This window comes from Calypte anna, chromosome 14 (assembly GCF_003957555.1).
Source record: "Calypte anna isolate BGI_N300 chromosome 14, bCalAnn1_v1.p, whole genome shotgun sequence".
Lineage (NCBI taxonomy): Eukaryota > Metazoa > Chordata > Aves > Apodiformes > Trochilidae > Calypte > Calypte anna.
This window is the reverse complement of record NC_044260.1, coordinates 2,139,343-2,158,158: the sequence shown is the minus strand read 5'-3', so window position 1 is coordinate 2,158,158 and position 18,816 is coordinate 2,139,343. Positions and strand designations below refer to the sequence as shown.

The window sequence follows — 18,816 nt, the reverse complement described above, 5'->3', positions numbered from 1 at the left end:
TGCCCATCAAATAAGAACAGCAATTGGAAATGGCCCTTTCCAGAGCACTTGTTCACTTTGCACAAGTCCTGTCTGCATTTCCCCTTCCCCCTGGACTTCAGTGACAGGGGACAAAGAGAGCAACATGCAGACAACCGCTTGAGATCTGTTGCTGTTCTGCTTCCGGCTGAGTTTCACTATAACTGGTGGAAATCAGGGGCTTGCCTCCTGCTCCTTCTACTCACTCCAACTTCATCTTTGCCTCCAACACACCAAAAAAACAAAAAACAACCCAAAACCCCCAAAACAAAACTAAAAAAATATTCTGGTTTCTACCCAGGGGTAAATATGTGGCCATGACAACCACGAGGAGAGAAGCTGTGGGGCTCCCTCCTCCTTGGCAGCCTGGTGGGAGTCAGCTAGAGGCTGATTTCAGCAGCTCCACAGAGCAGAGAGCAGGGCTGGTTTTCAAGGGCATGTGGCTGAACAGGAGCTTCCCCAAGTGAAAGCTTCCCAAGAGTTCCCTGTTATCAGCTGAACAGCAGGAAGTGATGCTGGCCCTGCTCTGGGAAGCAGAACAAACCATTTCCAGGCAGATGGCTGAGCCTTCCCAATCCCAGCCTGGCAATGGCTGGGGTCAGGAGCCCAGCAGATGAATTAATGTCATTTTGTGAGCAGGCCCAAGCTCTGTGGCAGAGGGGAGGGGTGGGATGCTCCTTGAATCATAGAACTGGCTGGGTTGGAAGGGACCTCAGAGATCATCAAGTCCAACCCTTGATCCACTCCCCCCGTGGTTCCCAGCCCATGGCACTCAGTGCCACATCCAGGCTCTTTGGAAAGATCTCCAGACACGGAGAATCCACTACTTCCCTGGGCAGCCCATTCCAATGCCTGATCACCCTCTCCAGAAAGAAATTCTTTCTCATCTCCAACCTAAACCTCCCCTGGCACAACTTGAGACCCTGCCCTCTTGTCTTGCTGAGAGTTGCCTGGGAAAAGAGCCCAACCCCTCCCTGGCTCCAACCTCCTTTCAGGGAGTTGCAGAGAGTGATGAGGTCTCCCCTGAGCCTCCTCTTCTCCAGCCTCAACACCCCCAGCTCCCTCAGCCCTTCCTCACAGCAATTCTGCTGGATCCCTTCACAGCCTCCTTGCTCTTCTCTGGACCTGCTCCAGCACCTCAAACTCCTTCCTGAGCTGAGGGGCCCAGAACTGGACACAGGACTCAAGCTGTGGCCTCACCAGGGCTGAGCACAGGGGCAGAATCCCTTCCCTGGACCTGCTGGCCACGCTGTTCCTGAGCCAGCCCAGGATGCCATTGGCCTTCTTGGCCACCTGGGCACACTGCTGGCTCCTGTTCAGCTTCCTGGCAATCCAGACTCCCAGCTCCCTTTCTGCCACTCTGTGCCCCGGCTGGAGCTCCCCATGGGGTTGTTGTGGCCAAAGTGCAGGACCCAGCACTTGGAATGTTGAACCTCATCCCGTTGATGTGGCAGGCAAAGCAAGCAGCCACACTTTCTCATCTACTATCTCTAAATAAAATGATGTTAAAGTGCCCATCTCTCAGAACAGCTTTGATAATGTGTTTATAGGGAATCAGCTCTGGCCCAGCAGCCTGAACAAGCAGTGTGGAGAGCTGGGCAGGCTCCAGCCACAGCTTCCAGCCCACCAACCTCCACCATTAGGTCCAACACTGTCCTCTGTTTGTGTGTAGGTGGTGAAACAGCTTGGCCATCACATTCCCTGGCTCCCAGGCTTGGAGCAGGGCTTCAATAGATGTTCTTTTCCTGGTTACTCTGCAGTGCTTTGCTGGACATGGATTGGAGGTTGGTTAATACTGCTCCCAGCCACTGGTCCCTAGGGAGAACAAGTTGGTGGAAATACTGAGAGGTGCTGAGAAATTTGTAGTGTCCAGAAACAGAAAGAAAGAACTTAGCAGCCCCCTAGCAGGCAAAACTACTTAATGCCCTCTGTTAAGAGAGATGAAAATATCTGGAAGATCATTTATTATCTGGTTACTCATCCACCTCTGAACTGCAGCCACAGCTCAGGTGGGACCCAGTGGTTACTGGGCAAGTGTAAAGACAAGTGTGGTACAAGAAAAGGCAGAAAACTTCACTACCTGAAATCACCAGGGCAAGATTTGTACAGCAGAACTCATCAGAGATCAACATCCACCCAGCCACAGCAACAGTTACCTGCAGGAAAACCTAAATGACCAAAAACCCTCAAGGGTTTCACCAGTGGTGCAATTGCAGCCTTGGTGCCTCGTGTACCAAACCTGTTCTTTGTTTCTTCTCAAAGTATTTCATAGTAGGAAAAGTTTGGGGTTTTTTGGCAAACTGGTCTGATTCAGTCACTTAACAGTCACCCTTGTGTTCACACTCTTTCTGCTCCTGTTGCCTCCCAAAGCCCAAGCTCTTGGGGAAACCAGGGCCACAATGTTTTTGTAGCCAGTGTAGTATTTGTGGGGATATCCTGAAAATACCAAACCCTTCATTTCTTAACATAGCAAATACTAAAGAGGTGCTTGGGTCCAAAGGAAAGCTGTAACCTGATGTAAAGATCTGTGGGATGGATTGAGATGAGTGATTTTATTGCAGTGAACAACCTCAGGCCCAGGACTATGCTGTACAAGCACAGTAACATAACCTCCCTGAAAGCTACTGCCATTTAGATAGGAAACACAGGAAAAAAACCTGCTGAAACCATTATTTTAATCCTCATTTTGCAGAAGTGGAAGTGTAGCTGTCAAAAAGTGAAGTGACTTACCTGGAGCAGCAAGAAGCTTATGTCTAAGAACTGAATTTTGATTTCTTGAGTCTCCAGCCAAAGACTCAAGCCCTATAGACCTGGTTTTACAGACCTTGCATATCTTTTACCCCATCTAAGAAGCCTGAGGTGAGGCACAGTCACAAAATCCACTTTTTTTTGCACTACTGGCAGCTTGGGTCAGACATCATGGATGGGAGAAGCAGGAAGAGCCCAGCTCTGCCTGACTGCACTTGGCATCTGAAAGTCCCCATCCAGTATGGGGGACTTGAGTTTAGACCTAAAAACTGGTGTTCTGGTAAAACAGAAGCTTTGAGGGACTGCATGAAATAGCAGCAGTGGGAAAGACATTAATTAAGTATAAAATTTGGGGGTTGGAGAAAACCTTTTAAGATCAAGTTCAGCTGTATGACTGATTTAATCCAACACAACCCCTGCCACCAAGAGGACTCTGAAGGTTGGCCAGGGCTGAAGCTGCTTTCCTAGAGGCAAGCATTGCCCTGTATCACACACCCAGTGCTCTGAACAAAAAAGTGACTGCTATAGAATTATCAGCTAAAATTCATTCACCCTTTCCAGCCTGGTAGTGATCTGATTAAAAAAAAAAAAAGATAATTAAAAAAATCCCTGGTTATACATGATGAACTCTGGGCTAAAAATCAGGTGGGAAACAGGATGGAAACAGCATCCTGTGGTTTAGGATACTTCTGGGTAAATATTTGAGGCAGGCAGAGAAATAACACATCCCTCATGTAGGATACAAAGGTATTATCAATACTGTAGTATTGTAGTGGTATCTTTTTATTGTAGTATTTTCAAGGTGTAGTAAAGCTCCAGTTTGAAAGGTAACCGAAGGCTGCAAAACCTCCTCCCAAAACCACAGGAAAGGAATTAGCATGAGGTAAACAAACCATTGGTCACCTGGAGCAGTTTCCTACTCCAGAGAACCTCAAGAGGGAGGGAAGTCACCGAAATCCAGGCTCTGTTGCCCTCTGCTGCTGGTTTGTGTAAATTGAAAAGCGAATTTCCCCCGGAGCCCTCTGGAGCACACCCTGCAGTGACATCCAGGCTGCAGGCTGGTGTGTGGTACCTGGGAGGGAAAAGCTGGGAGCAGGGAGAGGCTTCTGCACGGACAGGAAAGGCAGCAGCCAGCTCCAACACCACGCAGGGAAGCAGAGGACACTTTTCCAGGGAATGCCAGGCCCACCATCCATGTACCCAAAGAGCAGCAGAACTTTCTGTGCTGGATTTGCCACCCTTGAGTGGCCCAGACAGGATTGTCACATGCCAAAGGGAACCCAACAGCTTCCTGGAAACATCAAGGATAATTACAAGAAAACCCCAACCTGCCAGCAATGCCATTTCCCAGCACAGCTCAGGCTCCCCAGTCCCATCTCTCCTGGGCTGGCAGGATCCAGCTTTTGATCTGGAGTTTTGGGAGCTGTGATGAGCAGCAGACGTACCCTGCCTGCCCACCACCACCCAACACTGCACACACCACTGCATCACACCCTGTTCCTGGACCCATCCCTGCCCATCTGACCCCCAGCCCCTGCCTTCTGACTGCTGGTTTTGCCCCCAAGCTATCAGCTGCAGGTTTGCTTGATCTGCTTTATTCCATTTCCTGTTAGCCTATAAAATCAGGAGTTGACTTCACCCAACCTTGCTGGCAGTTCCTCCTGACGTGCTTGTTCCTGGCTGCACAAAGCACTGAACAGCTCCTCTCTCCCAGGCAGGGAAAAAACCTGAAGAGTGGTTCCAGGAAAAATAAAAAAAAATATAAGAAAAAAAGATAAAAATCAATGCTGACAGAAAGGGATGAAAGAAACAAAGCACATCCTAAGCTCTCCCTTCTCCGAGCCTCTAAAACCTCAACAGGAAAAAAATATCACAGGCTGCCTGTTAGAGGCTGGAGCAAAAGACACAAGCAAGGGGACTCTGGGGAACCTGAGTGTCAACAGGAGGCTGTGTGCACCCCCCCACTGCAAAGGAACAGCTAATCCCTGTAAAAATGTTAAGGGAATAATAGAGCTTCTGTCAACAGCTGCACTTGTTACCTGCCCAAGCAGCTCTGCCTCCCACTGATGAAGCAGACAGCTCCCCTGGGGCTCACTGCTCTTTGCTTTCAGGAGAGACAAAAACAAAGTGGGGGGAAAAAAAATGCAGCTCTGAATGCAAATCAGTGCCTGGAAACACAAAGTCCTTTGTGAAGCAGAAAGATGAAGAGTCAGGTGCTGTTGCATGGAGCAGCTCTTGAGTGAGGTCCCACAAGCTCCTGAGGTAACACCTGCCCCTGACTGGGATCCTGGGATGGAGGAAGCAGCTTCCAGCAGGATGGGATGTGCCAACAAACACTGCCCTTCAGTGGCTAACACCCTTCTCTGCCATCCTCCTCAAACTTAGGGAGGTTTGAGCTACTTCCAGCTGTAATGCTCCACTTGATGCTGCTAGAAAAATACACCAAAACCTCAAAACCAACCCTAGAACCCTATAACATATCCCACTGGTCCCCAGGTTAAAACCCCATTCTGATCCAGCAAGGACCTGCTGGACATCACTGCATTTTTGGATCTCTGGGCCCCCAGGGAATGCCTCAGTTCAGGAGCACAGCACAACAGTTGCAGTCACACCTCATCTTACCAACACACAGACAGAACCCCACAGCCTCACTGAGCAGCCAAGCTCAGGCAGCATCAGACTGGCAGAGGATGCTGTGGAACAGCAGCACAACGTGAGGCCTTTGCCCAAGGTCTGGTGCAGCAGGGAAGCCAGGAATGAGCTCTCAGTTGCTTTTATTATTTTCACATCAACAGGAAATATACTTTGAATACAGCTATTTTTAAAACTAGATTTAATCAAGTGCTTTCAGAAGAGAATTCACAATTTTCCATACACAAATATGAGTGCCTTCCATAGAAGCTCCTCACAGAAGATTAAAACTTGGGATGTGGTACAGAGGAGCAGCAAAAAAAAAATCCCTCCCCACACACAGAGTCAAGCCCCCAGAGATGAGGATACATTTAAGCAGCATTTAAGTCAAATTTAAGCCATAAATGTGAAAGAACAGAGTGCAAGCACAGGTTTTACCAAATGGCCATTTAGCAAAGTTACAAAGTGCCCCAATTAAACCCCAGCAGCCACAGCTGGAGGCCTCATGAAGCTGACTTCAGCCTTAAGGCTCTGCCCTGCCCAGATCAGTGCAGCTGCAGGAAGGGCTTTTCCTCTGCACATCTTTATTTTCCTCTCTGCACTGCTCAGAGATGCTGCAGGAGGGCTCAGGAAGGTGACCTGCACCTGCCTGTCACCAGCACAGCTCAAGTGCCACTCACAAAGGTCCTCAGAGTTAAGATGAGAAAGGACAAGAGAGGGGTTGCACCCATCTGCTCCTTTAGGCTGGAGCAAATTAGGGAGGGAAGATCCATCACCTGCTCCATAGGCACTGAAACTGTCCCGAGGGAAGGGTTGAGGGTGGATTGGGAAGGAAAACCAGGAAAATGCTCCTGTGGAACAAGGAAGGGGAGAAGAAACTGCCTGTCCATAGCCCCATGTCCTGACAGCCCTGGGGGATTCAGGTCATGGCTGAAAAAAGGGGAAACTACAGCCTTGGCTTGGTCCTCTCACTAATGGGTAGGGGTGGGCTTCATGCTGGGCACTGAGGATATTTATAAAACAAAAGAGAAAAACCACAGAAACACCCCCCAAACAAAAGAAAAACCACAAAAAAAAAACCAACCAAACAAAAAACCCAACAAAACAAACAAACAAAAAACCAAAAAAACCCCAAAAAACCAAAAAAACCCCCCACAAACCAAGAAATTTGTCAGGAATTCCAAGGCTGGAATTTCTTTTCTCTAAGAATCTCAACATGCTCATAGGGAAATCTTCTGTGCACTTTTAATAACCTGAATGATGCCTTCAAACACAAATCAGATTGGATACTTCATAAAGTTCCTTATCATCACTTCTGTTGGGTTTGTATTTAGTACATAAAAACCTTCAAAAATAAGCAGTCCATAAAATTCCTCTCATAATGTTTTAACAAGCCCAGCTTGAAAGAACCTGACCAGGGCCATAAAGCATTGAAATGCATCTCCAGAGTTCCTATTGCTTTTCTAAAGCAATCTGAAGATCAAAGTTCTCAGTTAGGAGCTGTCATCACTCTAACAGCATTATAAAACTCCCACTAACATCTCCAGGGAGCAGTCTATCAGCAGCAGTAACTTTACAAAGGTGCTGTAGTGTGTGAAAGAAGGAAATAATACACGCAAGAAAACCTCAGCAGGAAGTCCAGAAGGAAAAAGCTGACTCTTGCTGTGGTTTATGCAAATTCCCGCAAAGTTTTCAGAGCCAGAAGTGCAGTAAGGGCACAGTATCACTATTCTGCTTCAAGAGCTTGAAATTATTTTGACTTTTTTCTTTTTTCTTTTGTAAGTTGTCTCTTTTTATAAAGAGTCACTTACATGCTTTGTGGTGCAAGTAATTTCATGTTGCAGTTTCACTGGACTCTGGAATTCACTTTTAGGTATCAATATGCTGGTGCTGACCTAAGAATAAAACACCCAGGGTGGATTCTGATCACTCCTACATTGGAAATCTACCCCAGGGACTCAACTTTGTACAAGAAATGCAGCATAAAACTGACACTGCAGCCTCTCATGCTGCAGGGGGCTTGTAAGGGTTGGACTCGATGATCTCTGAGGTCCCTTCCAACCCAGCCTATTCTATGATTCTAAAGTCCTTTTGTTCTGAAGATTTTTAGCTTAGGGATAACACCAGAAGAGCAAGCAGGTCAGCAAGGACTAATCAAGAATTTCAAAGCACAACTGCTGTCTCAGAAATCCTGCATGCTAAACAGAGCTGAGCATCCTTCATTACAGACTTCAGCCCCAACCAATCTCATGACTGACAGAAGTTGATGGCAGAGATGAGGAGGTTATCTGCTTTAGGAATAAGTAGTTCAGTAAAAATTATCATCACACCACATCTGGGTCCTAAGAAAATTAGAAATCAATTTAAAACATTTGCATTTCACTCAGCTGATGCTTCATTCCATTCACTAGATGAGGGGGTTTTGTCCTCCACCAGCTTCCCTTCATGCATTGTCCTCTTGCATGATCAATTGAAGCACAAAAATAAAAAGAGAAATCTGGGCTCCATTATTTTAGTATTTAAGTTCAAAGTACCAGTCCTCAGGCCTTTCATTAAAGGATCTGAATCTGAGGTTTACAACAAACACTGGAGATCTCAGAAAGGGAGATCCTGGGGTACACACAACACACCATGAGTTCACTCAGTAAGAGCAACAGAAATTAAAGGGACAAGGAATCAGATTCATTTTTTAAAACATCAGGACAGTGCCTCAAAAGAAGCATAAAACACCACTTGGCAGCCCCCTGTAACTGCTCCCAGGGAACAGAAAGTCACCTAGGCCAGCAAATGCCCCTAAAACAAGGAAACTTCACAATGAAAACATCTCCATGATGCTGCCAGTGCCTTCATTTCAGAGGTTTCCAGCAATTCCCCTCTCAAACATAAGGCCTCAACCTCTCAGACAACACATTTATGTGATAATTCACCAGAATACTGTAAGATTTTTTTTAATTTACTGCCAGAATGGGTTTACCTTTATTCCCAGCAGCCATGCACAGGAGCACACACACACAGTTATTGCCTCACACATCTCCCTGCAGCGAGCCAGCCCCAGGCTGGAGCAGTCTCTGAGCTTTCCAGAGCATTCCCTGGGGATTAATCACAACTCCCATCCTTCCAACCATCCCGCCAGCGCTCAGCCACCCGGGAGCAGTCAAATTCAGATTTCCCCAGTTTCCTGTTCACTTCATTATGAAGAAGACACAACCACTGGGAGAAGTTATTTCTGTTGCTAGTGTCAGGTTGGTTTGTACGTAACCTGCAAACACGGGAGAGGAAACAAAGGTTACTTCTTTACAGCCACCAACTTCAATTCCCAAAGCAGGCACAGAGCACAGAAAACTCCTAGAGCTGCCTCTCCTGCTACTGCAAGATGCATCCCAAAGAGGACAGAGAAAGCACTAATTATCAGATGCCAAACTTCCACTATAAAGTTGCCAGCTGGAAAAGACACAGGAGTCCAACAGCTCATCTGTGATGAGAAGCAAGAAGCACTTGAGTTGATCAAAACTGCAAATTAAAACAAAAAAGAAGAATAAATGAGAAGAACTGAGTAGTTGGTTTTGCAATGTGATGCCTGCTAAGTCAATAACTTTCAGACTGGTTTTTTTTTTGTACGCTTATCACCCAGAAAAGAAGAGTTGAAACTTTTGAGAAACAAGCTGAAAGCAATGGAACTAGAAAACTGTCTGGAAAAACCACAGCCCATTTTGGTCTTCACCTCCACTGCTGAGGCTGCCAATAAAGGGGATTTTCTGGGGTAGAAGAAACACTTTCCCCCTTGAAGGAGAGAACACAAGTCCAGTTTGAACCAGAAGTTGCCTGAGCGAGGCCTTGAAGGCAACACACAACCAAACAGCATGAGGAACAGGACTGGGTATTTGTTTTCCCAGAAAGCACACTTCTGATTTGTGCAATAATGGAAGAAACCAGTCCAGGTGGCTACAAAACCCAGCTGCAGGAAGAGTGGCTGCTATGCAAATCACTGCCACAAGCCCAAATTTTGAGCTAGCCCTTCCACCAAAACGAATTATATTAAAAAAAAAAACAAACCAAAACCAACCCCAAACCCAAGGAAGCAACACCTCACCTTTCCCTCAGATCCTCAGCGCAGTGCTCGCAGGGGTAGAACTTGGAGAAGAGGTTGATGAAGTCCTTCATCTCCTTCTGCTGGGCAGCAGTAGGGTGGTTGGGGTAGTAGGCAGCCATGGTGTGCAGGAAGGCCCAGGTGCTGCGGCCCAGCTGCTCGCTGTCCAGGGGACACTCTGGGGGTGGCTCTGTCACCTCCTCCACCACCGCTGGGTCCTGCAGCAGGAGAGAGGGTTGGGAAGGATGGAAACAGCCCCTTGGCACCGGGAGGATGAAAGGGGGGGAGAGATCCTTGATACCCACAGTGGGGGACAACAGCTGAGGCCTCTTCCACACTCGGACAGGTCCTTCATCCCCTCAGTGGGGGACAGGGGCTGAACCCCTTCTTCACCCCCTCAATGGCAATGTCTGAACCCCTTCCTTCACCCCCTCAGTGGGGGACAGGAGATGAACCCCCTTCCTTTAGCCCCTCAATGGCAATGGCTGAGCCCCTTTCCTTCACCCCCTCACTGGGTGACAATGGCTGAACCCCTTCCTTCAGCCCCTCAATGAGGGACAGGAGATGAACGCCCTTCCTTCACCTCCTCAATGGCAACATCTGAACCTCTTTCCTTCTCCCCTCAGTGTCAGTGAACCCACTTCTTTCACCCTTTCAGTGGGTGACAGGGGCTGAACCCCCTTCCCTCACCCCCCCCAATGACAACATCTGAACCCCCTTCCTTCACTGCCTCAGTAAGTGACAATGGCTGAACCCCTTCCTTCAGCCCCTCAGTGACACTGAGCCACCTTCCTTCACCCCCTCAGTGGGGGACATGGCTGAACCCCTTTCCTTCACCCCTTTAGGGGGAGACGGGCTGAATCCTCTTCCTTCACCCCCTCAATGACAACATCTGAACCCCTTTCCTTCACCCCCCCAGGTGACAATGGCTGCACCCTTTCCTTCACGCCCCTCAGTGGGTGACATGGCTGAACCCCCCTTCACACCCGGTGGGAGGGCGAAGATGGAGCCCCCTTCACCCCCCCACAGAAGGGACACCCTCCTCCCGGCTCCTTCACAGCCCCTCGGAGGGCAGAACGGAGGCTCCGTGCCCCGTTGTGCCGTGCCAGGGGAGATGGCACCCCGGAGGTACCGGAGAAGCTCCCCCCCACCACCCGCACCCCGCGGGAAAGCCGCCGCCTCGCCTCACCCCGCCGCCCGGGGCCGTGTGCTTCCTCTGCTCCCGGAGCCAGCTCTTGAAATCCGTGCATGCTCGACACGGCTTCTTGGACGGCTCCTCCGCCCCGGAGCCCGCGGCTCCGTGCGGGACGGGGAAGGGAAAAGGGAAAGAACCGCTCTCGGTGCCCGGGAACCCCGAAGCTCCGCGTCCCGCCCGCCCCTCCCCGGGCGCCGCCATCTTGGGGCCGCGGTGCAGCACGGGCGGGGGCGGGGGCCGCCATTTGAACCGGAGCCGCTTCCCTCAGGCGGGCACCGGCACCGGCACCGGCGAGGGCTTCGCTGTACCCCCGGGCAGGAGCTGGTTGTGGGGCCGGGGCTTTTCCCGGGTGTGTGTGAGGAGGCTCCTCCCGGAGACTCACCCTGCAGCACCCCGGAGCCAACTGCTCCCTGTTCACGGGTTGGGTTTTGGTTTTTGGCCAATTCAGGCTCTGGGTTTGAGTCTTGTGTTGGAGAACAGGGTGGGGGTTCCTGCCCCCCACCTGTGTACCTCTGGGTATTTGTGTCTGTGTCTATCTGTGTATCCATATCTAGGTCTGTGTATCTGTTTCTGTGCCTAAATGTCTGTATATCTATCTATGGCTCTATATGTCTCTCTATATGGGTCTATGTGTATCTATATAAATCTGTATGTCTATATTTATATATAAATCTGTATGCCTATCCATATATATCTATATATCTGTATGTATACCCATATATCTCTATATATATCTGTATGTGTGTATACATATATGTCTATATATCCATATATCTCTCTCTATATATATGTCTATATATCTATATATCCAAATATATATATGTCTATATGTCCATATATCTATCTCTATATATGTATGCCTATATATGTCTATATATCCATATATGTATGTCTATATACCTATATGCCTATATATCTCTCTCTACATGTATCCATGTCTCTAAATCTATATCATAGAATCACAGAATCATAGAACTGGCTGGGTTGGAAGGGACCTCAGAGCTCATCAAGTCCAACCCTTGATCCACTCCCCCCGTGGTTCCCAGCCCATGGCACTCAGTGCCACATCCAGGCTCTTTGGAAAGATCTCCAGACACGGAGAATCCACTACTTCCCTGGGCAGCCCATTCCAATGCCTGATCACCCTCTCCAGAAAGAAATTCTTTCTCATCTCCAACCTAAACCTCCCCTGGCACAACTTGAGACCCTGCCCTCTTGTCTTGCTGAGAGTTGCCTGGGAAAAGAGCCCAACCCCCCCCTGGCTCCAACCTCCTTTCAGGGAGTTGTAGAGAGTGATGAGGTCTCCCCTGAGCCTCCTCTTCTCCAGGCTGAACAGCCCCAGCTCTCTCAGCCTCTTCTCATAGGGTCTGTGCTGGAGTCCCTTCACCAGCCTGGTTGCCCTCCTTTGGACCCTATGTCCATGTCTGTATACCTGAGGTCCTTTCTAGCCCCAAACTCTCTGTGTTTCTGTGACTCCTGTGCACAGCAGAGTTGGTGGCACCCAGCAGCCCCCCAAGGCTCTGATTTAAATAACAAACAAATGGGTGACTTCATCCCAACCCCAGCACACCCCTGTCAGGTGCTTTGTGTTTGGTAAAACTCCACTGAGGAAGGAGTGAGTTACCTCCTCCCTCCCCAGGGCAGGGATGTTGGAGACCTGAGAGTTGGGCTGGGCTTTTTGGGGAGAGCCCCAGCCTTGTCCCTGCTCTGTGACATTGAGGGGACATTCAGCAGCTTTCCCTTCACCCCGGGTGACCCATGGGCTTGGGGACAGTGGCCCCAGGATGAGCCTCCCACAGGGGACGGTGCCCTCCAGAATGTCAATCTCCTCCCCCCTTTTCACTTCTTTGTGTCCTGCCAGTCGAGTGAAAAATATTATTATTATTATTATTATTATTATTATTATTATTATTATTATTATTATTATTATTATTATTATTTTGTGCAGGTGTGGATGGGATGGAGGGGAAGCACAGGCTCATCCTCAGGAACCTGGGATCGGGATAACCTGACTGGGATAGATTTTTCCCTCCCCTTCCTCCTCTCCTTCCCCTTCAGGCAGCACCATCCCTTTTCCTCTCCCTTCAGGCACTCCTGCCCAGGGATCCCTCTCCCCAGCAGCAAAAAAACTGCACTTTTCCATGTTCTTTTCCTTCCAGGCTCTTTTGTAGCCTGTTTGAGATGCATCTGGAGTCTTTGCTCTGGTGTTCAGTGCTGTTGTGCCACCACTTCTCCAAGGACACAACTTGTGTGAAGGTTGCTTGAACAGCACTGCTCATTTTCAGCTGTTGTCTTCTGATATATTCATCCCAGCATGGAGTGAAATGTCCAGGAGGTAATGCAACGGTTTAGAAAGATGCTCCAAAGACTTGACTTGAAAAAGATTGCAGGACTTCATGTGTTTTCCATGGAAATGGCTCATCTGTGGCTTGGTCTGATGCTCTGGGATCTCCAGCTTTGGGTCTCCTATTTACTCCTCCTGGTTTATGGGTTTGGGGTTTTTTTGTGTGTGTGTTACAGTTTCATGAGAACATTTCTTTACGTGAGGGAGTGAATAACTGATAAGAACTGGCATGGCTTTGTCTAAAGTTATAGCCAGCTATATATCTAAATTTCAGGAAGGAAAGCCCAAGCAGGGGAAGGACATTCTTTAACTTTGTTTTCCTTACACACCAATAAAATTTTAAATACTGTTCATGACCCCTTTTTTTTTCTTTAATTCATGAAAAACTATTAAACCAGCATGCTGGTGTCTGCAAGAGGCAGCCAGGGAATTTCCTCCAGTGCTTTATTGCAGAGCTGCAGATGTCTGCTTAGGTCAAAGCAATCTCCTTGTTTGGCTGTTAAAAGGTTGTTTGCTCCCTCGTTAGTGATTTCATTTACCGAGTTAGTTAAAATACAAGCATGTTTTCTTTTTATTTGCAAGCCAGGAGTTCACCACCAGGAAAGAAGCTGTTGCCCTGCCCCTTTTTCTGCTCAGCTGGGAGAGCAGAGCTCTTCAGGAAAAAGTCCTCCCAGTTTTCCCTTGGCCAGCAGCATCACCTCCTTTGGGAGCAGGGGAGGCAGAAAGTGGAGAAATGCTGAGATTCAGCACATCAGAGAAGGGCTATCATCTGTCCTGTCTGTAACAACCCAAGCTCAGAGCCTCCTTAATTCCACCTGAAGGAGGAAACCTGGCAGCAGGACCTGGCAGTCCTAAAAAGAGAGCGAGCCTGGTCCAAAAGCAGCTCCTAAAAAAACCCCTTTCCTGAAAGCTTCCTGGGGCAGGAGGGGAGGAGAGCTCCATCCCAACACCTTGCAGTGCTCCTGCCAAAAAAAAAAAACCCAAACAAACTAACCCCAACCCCCCTGTTTCTCAATTCTCTATTTTCTGCAAGGTGGAGCTGAGTGAAGCCAGGGAGGGGGGGCCCCTTCCCACCAGCCCTGACCTGGACTCCGTGCCCAGCAGAGGGGTGACAGTGGCTACCAGGAAGCAGAGGTAAAACCCAGGCTTGAGGAAAGGCCCAGGGTTGTGTTTGCCTTTCTCAGTGAGGCTCCTGTTTGATCTGCTGCCCTTATCTTTGGCAGTTGCTAAAGAGGAGCTTGGGAACTGGCAGCTGAGGGTGGGTGCAGCAGAAGGGAGGAGAAAGGGGCTGGAACAGGACTTGACCCAGATTTGAGGACAGATCCGCATCCCTCTGCTGCCTCTCTGCTGGGAGGGTGGCACCTGGGGACAGACACCCCCTGGGGACAGAAACCCCCTGGGGACAGACACCCTCTGATCAGAAACCCCCTGGGATCAGAAACCCCCTGGGGACAGACACCCCCTGGGGACAGAAACCCCCTGGTCAGACACCCCCTTTGAATCAGAACCCCCCTGGGGACAGACACCCCCTGGGGACAGAAACCCCCTTGGGGACAGACACCCCCTGGGATCAGACACCTCATTGGGGTCAGACACTCCCCTGGGGACAGACACCCCCTGATCAGACACACCCCTGGGATCATAAACTCCCTTGGGGACAGACACCCCCTTGGGGAGACACCCACTTGGGGACAGACACCCCCTGATCAGACACACCCCTGGGATCATAAACCCCCTTGGGGACAGACACCCCCTTGGGGACAGACACCCACTTGGGGACAGACACCCCCTTATCAGACACCCCCTGGGATCAGACACCCCCCTGGGGACAGACACCCCCTGATCAGACACCCCCCTGGGATCAGACACCCCCCTGGGATCAGGCACCCCCCTGGGATCAGGCACCCCCCTGGGATCAGACACCCCCCTGGGGACAGACACCTCCTGGTGTCCCCAGGTACCCTGTGTCCCATGGCCAGCAGGTTGTGCCAGGGTGGGTAAAATGCGTGGCACAGCTGTACCCAGGGTGGGCTTTGGGCCAGGACAAAGGTCTGAGTAAGCTCAGAGGGAGGTGACCCCAGAGAGAGGAGACCCCAAAAAGGGAGGATCCCAGGGGGAGTTGATGGCAAGGAGTTCTTTGCCCCAGGCTGCAGCAGGATGCTCATTTCTGGAGTTATATCCACAGAAAACTTCCAGTTTTCACAATTTCTGGCTTAACACAGACAAACCTCTTGCTGCTATCCTTGCAGCCCGTTTTCCAGGATGTGGATTGTATGGAAATGCAGAGGCAGTGAGCCTGGGCTGCTGGCACTAAAAAGTTGGATTTTGACAAGAAAACAACAAATAATATTATCTCAAAGCCTTCTTCATTCAGCAGCCTAACCTGCTACTGACTTTTCATCAGTTTGCTTCAAGTTCTCTGGAAATTTTTACCCTATACCTGGCAGGATTCTTAGCACTTTTTTTTTTAATTATTATTTTGGTGATGATTCTATAAACAGTTCAATAGTTGAACATAACTGTTGCTGCTCCCAGGGAGCAAACCAGGAGGAAGCTGCCAGGGATTTGCAGGTAAGGATGTGAGCCTGAAGTACAACCAGTTCCAAAGGCAGCCTCAGGAATTAGTCACACAGGGATCTGTGAAATTGCAGTAAACTAGGAAATAGCAGCCAGCAAAAAATGGTTTCTATTTCCAGGTAAATGAATCATATCAAACAGCTTGGCTTGTACACAAGAAATGCATCACCTGCAACAGAAGTTGCCAGGGCATGAAGTTATCTCCCAGAAGGAGATTCCTGGCACTGAGTGGCTCAGACAGCTCAGTCCAGGTCCCCCCAGAAATATTAAAACCCCTTCAAACCAACCCATGGCATCACCCTTTGCACCAAGACTCTGCCTTCCTCAGATCTGGGGTTCTCTCCCCAGAGAAAGCAGCAGGTTAGTTTCAATTTTTTGTCATTTTTAGGTGGGCAGCCCCTTCCTGAGGAAAATGGGAATGCAGAAGGAGCAGGGTGTCCATTACCAGGCTGGCATTGAGCTGGTACAGCTCTGATCCTTGGGCTGTGTTCCTGTCTGTCTCCTGCATCCCAGGCATCCAGGGAATCACTTAATGCACAAGCACAGCCAAATTGGGCTTTTCCTTGTGTGCTCTTGATAAATAAAATTAAATAAAATAAAAAAAAGCAAAAAATCTCTGTGAAAGGATCCTGCCCAACACCCTCAGCACCCCTCAGCACCCTTTGCTTTACTCAGATGCTGTTTGAGGCCCATTGCAAAACGTTGCCCCATGCTCTTTCCCAGGGGGATTTTAAGGGTTCCTCCTCATCAGAAATTCCCTAATTTTTTTTCCTGGAAAATCCATGGCTCTGCTGTTATCAGAGCTGTGCTTTTCCTCTCACTTGTCCCACACAGGACAGGTACACCTGGAGCTTTCTCTCTTTTTCCTCTCCCTGATTTTTGGGTGATTCCTTTTTCAGGGCTGTGTGTGGGAGAGATTTTTCTCAGATAACAATTGCTGTAGGGATGTTAGGAGTTAAACACCAATGCAACAACAGCTTTCCCTCCATAGCACCCCTCTCCCTGCCAAGCTTTTGAGTGAAAATTCCATAGTTTTCCCCATTTTTCTGAAGGGGGCAAGGAACACAAGGGGCTTGTCTTCCCTCTGGAAATAAAGGTGAACTTTTAAATCCAGCTGTTGGAAAGCCCAGGAGGGATGAAGCACTTTGGATATTCTGCTGAGCAGTGGCAGTGGGGAATGAGGAAAGGGGAAGAGCAGGATGAGCATTTCCCTGAGCAACCTGGGAGGAAAAAACAACCACCTTGTCTCTGCTCAGACTGCACCAGGTTGAGCATCAAGTAAGAATGGGTGAAAGCAGAATTTCTCTCTGTTTGTTTCACCTGCCCTTGGCTGGACATCCCTGATGGATTTCGGGGCCAGCTGCAGAGGCACCACCTCCTCCAGGCTTGGAAGTCCTTGGAAACACCTCCCTGAATTCCTTCTCCATCCCATCTCAGCCAGGTCCCTCTTGGCCTCACCCCACACAATGCACTCACCAAACACCTTGGGGGGTTTGTTGGGTTTTTTAATTTTTCTTTTCCAGGAAATCACGTGGGAAACTTTCTCTTGCAGGAGCTTAAGTTACATTCTCATCCTTCCTGGAAGTTTTCCTCTTGAATCATGCACTTGTCCTTTGCATAACCTCAGACCCTTGTGTTTCTCCTACAAAGGAGCAATGGAATTACAAATTACAAGGAATTACTGCAAGAAGGGGTTGGCAAACAGGGGCCTTGGTCTGCAGCAAACCTCCCAGCCCAGGCTGCCTTTTCCCTGGATCCCAGGGGCATTGAAAGGAGAGTTTGGTCTCTTCCTTTCAGCCCTCTCAGCTGCCCAGTGAGGTGTCAGGGATGGCACTTGGTGCCACTCTGGTCACAGTGTCCTGAGCTCTGGGACAAGAACCAGGGATGCTCCAAGCATGGTTTGGGAAGGAATGGGGCTCATCCTGAGCTGGGCAGCTGGCAGAGGAAAACTGAAACAGGAACAGAGCAGAGAATTCAAGTGCCCAAGCACAGGCTGGCTGAGAAATCATGGCAATCACAGGACTTGTCCTTGCAGAAAAGCAGAAAAGACAGGTTTCCTTGTAGAAAATCAGCACTGTCCTTCCTGAGAAAGCTCAGGCATTGCAGATGGGCTGCTCTTTCCTTCCTTCCTTCCTTCCTTCCTTCCTTCCTTCCTTCCTTCCTTCCTTCCTTCCTTCCTTCCTTCCTTCCTTCCTTCCTTCCTTCCTTCCTTCCTTCCTTCCTTCCTTCCTTCCTTCCTTCCTTCCTTCCTTCCTTCCTTCCTTCCTTCCTTCCTTCCTTCCTTTCCTTCCTTCCTTCCTTCCTTCCTTCCTTCCTTCCTTCCTTCCTTCCTTCCTTCCTTCCTTCCTTCCTTCCTTCCTTCCTTCCTTCCTTTTTTTCCTTTTTTTCCTTTTTTTCCTTTTTTTCCTTTTTTTCCTTCCTTCCAGCCCTCTGAGCTGCTGGAAAGCAGGAAAACCTCTCATCCCCTGGGGCTCTTTGGCCCCTGTAGCTGCAGGAAAGTGTCATAAAATGCAGCAGCTCCTGAAATGAGGAAAAAATGAAATTCCTTCCTCTGGATTAGATATTGCCAAAGCTCTCATCCCAGTCCCTGTGAAGGTTCAGCTGCTTCCTTTGTTTATGAGGTGAAGGGTGGTTTTTTTCAGCTCGTGTTTGATTTTTTTTTAATTTGCTCCTAAAGGTCTCTTGCTCTTTTTATTTGAAGTCTGAAAACTCTTTGTACTCTTAAAATCAGCTTTTAGCAGCTGGGCTTTTCATTAAAGGTGCTGATAGGTCGTGTGTTATCACAGGTGACCTTCAAGACCAGTAAAGGGCAGGTTTTGATCCTGAAGGTGGTGGTGAGAAAAGATGCAGCTCTCCTCCCAGCATCATTCCAGGTGAGGGTGGCTCCTTTCCATGTCTCCTTCTTCCAGCTGTGGCATCTCAGGGATGGTTTGAGGACTTTGCTTTTCCTTGGCCAGTGAGTCCTCCTGTGCTGGGTGTAGAAATGCCTGATTTGGAGTCCCAGAAGTGTCCAGACCAGACCTGACTTAAGGGCTGCCCATCAGATGTCTCCTGTTCTATTTTTGGGTGTATTCCTGGTGTATTTCTGACCAGGCTGTTGCTTCTCAGGTGGAGGAGAGGTGAAAAGCATCCTGGCTACACCTGAGTGCTCAAATCCTACTGCTGGATCCCATGGGGTGCAGTGAGGGACTGATCCAGCCACTTGTCCCACTGGAA

The 18,816-nt window shown here is 49.0% G+C and overlaps 1 protein-coding gene across 2 annotated transcripts; it reads right to left on the bottom strand.

Moving 5' to 3' along the window:
* Window positions 1-1,730: 1,730 nt before the first annotated feature.
* On the bottom strand, window positions 1,731-11,000 carry GFER (growth factor, augmenter of liver regeneration). Of its 2 annotated transcripts, none has more exons than XM_030460239.1 (3): window positions 10,674-11,000; window positions 9,488-9,702; window positions 1,731-1,833 (listed from the first exon to the last, which is right to left on the bottom strand). In XM_030460239.1, the coding sequence occupies exons 1-3, from the start codon at window positions 10,878-10,880 to the stop codon at window positions 1,746-1,748; spliced, it is 510 nt and encodes a 169-aa protein (XP_030316099.1). In that variant the 5' UTR covers window positions 10,881-11,000; the 3' UTR covers window positions 1,731-1,745. The 2 variants fall into 2 exon arrangements, with proteins under 2 accessions (XP_030316099.1, XP_030316098.1); XM_030460238.1 differs by lacking the exon at window positions 1,731-1,833 and adding an exon at window positions 8,330-8,656 and having other exon boundaries at window positions 10,674-10,999.
* Between the last annotated feature and the right edge of the window lie 7,816 nt (window positions 11,001-18,816).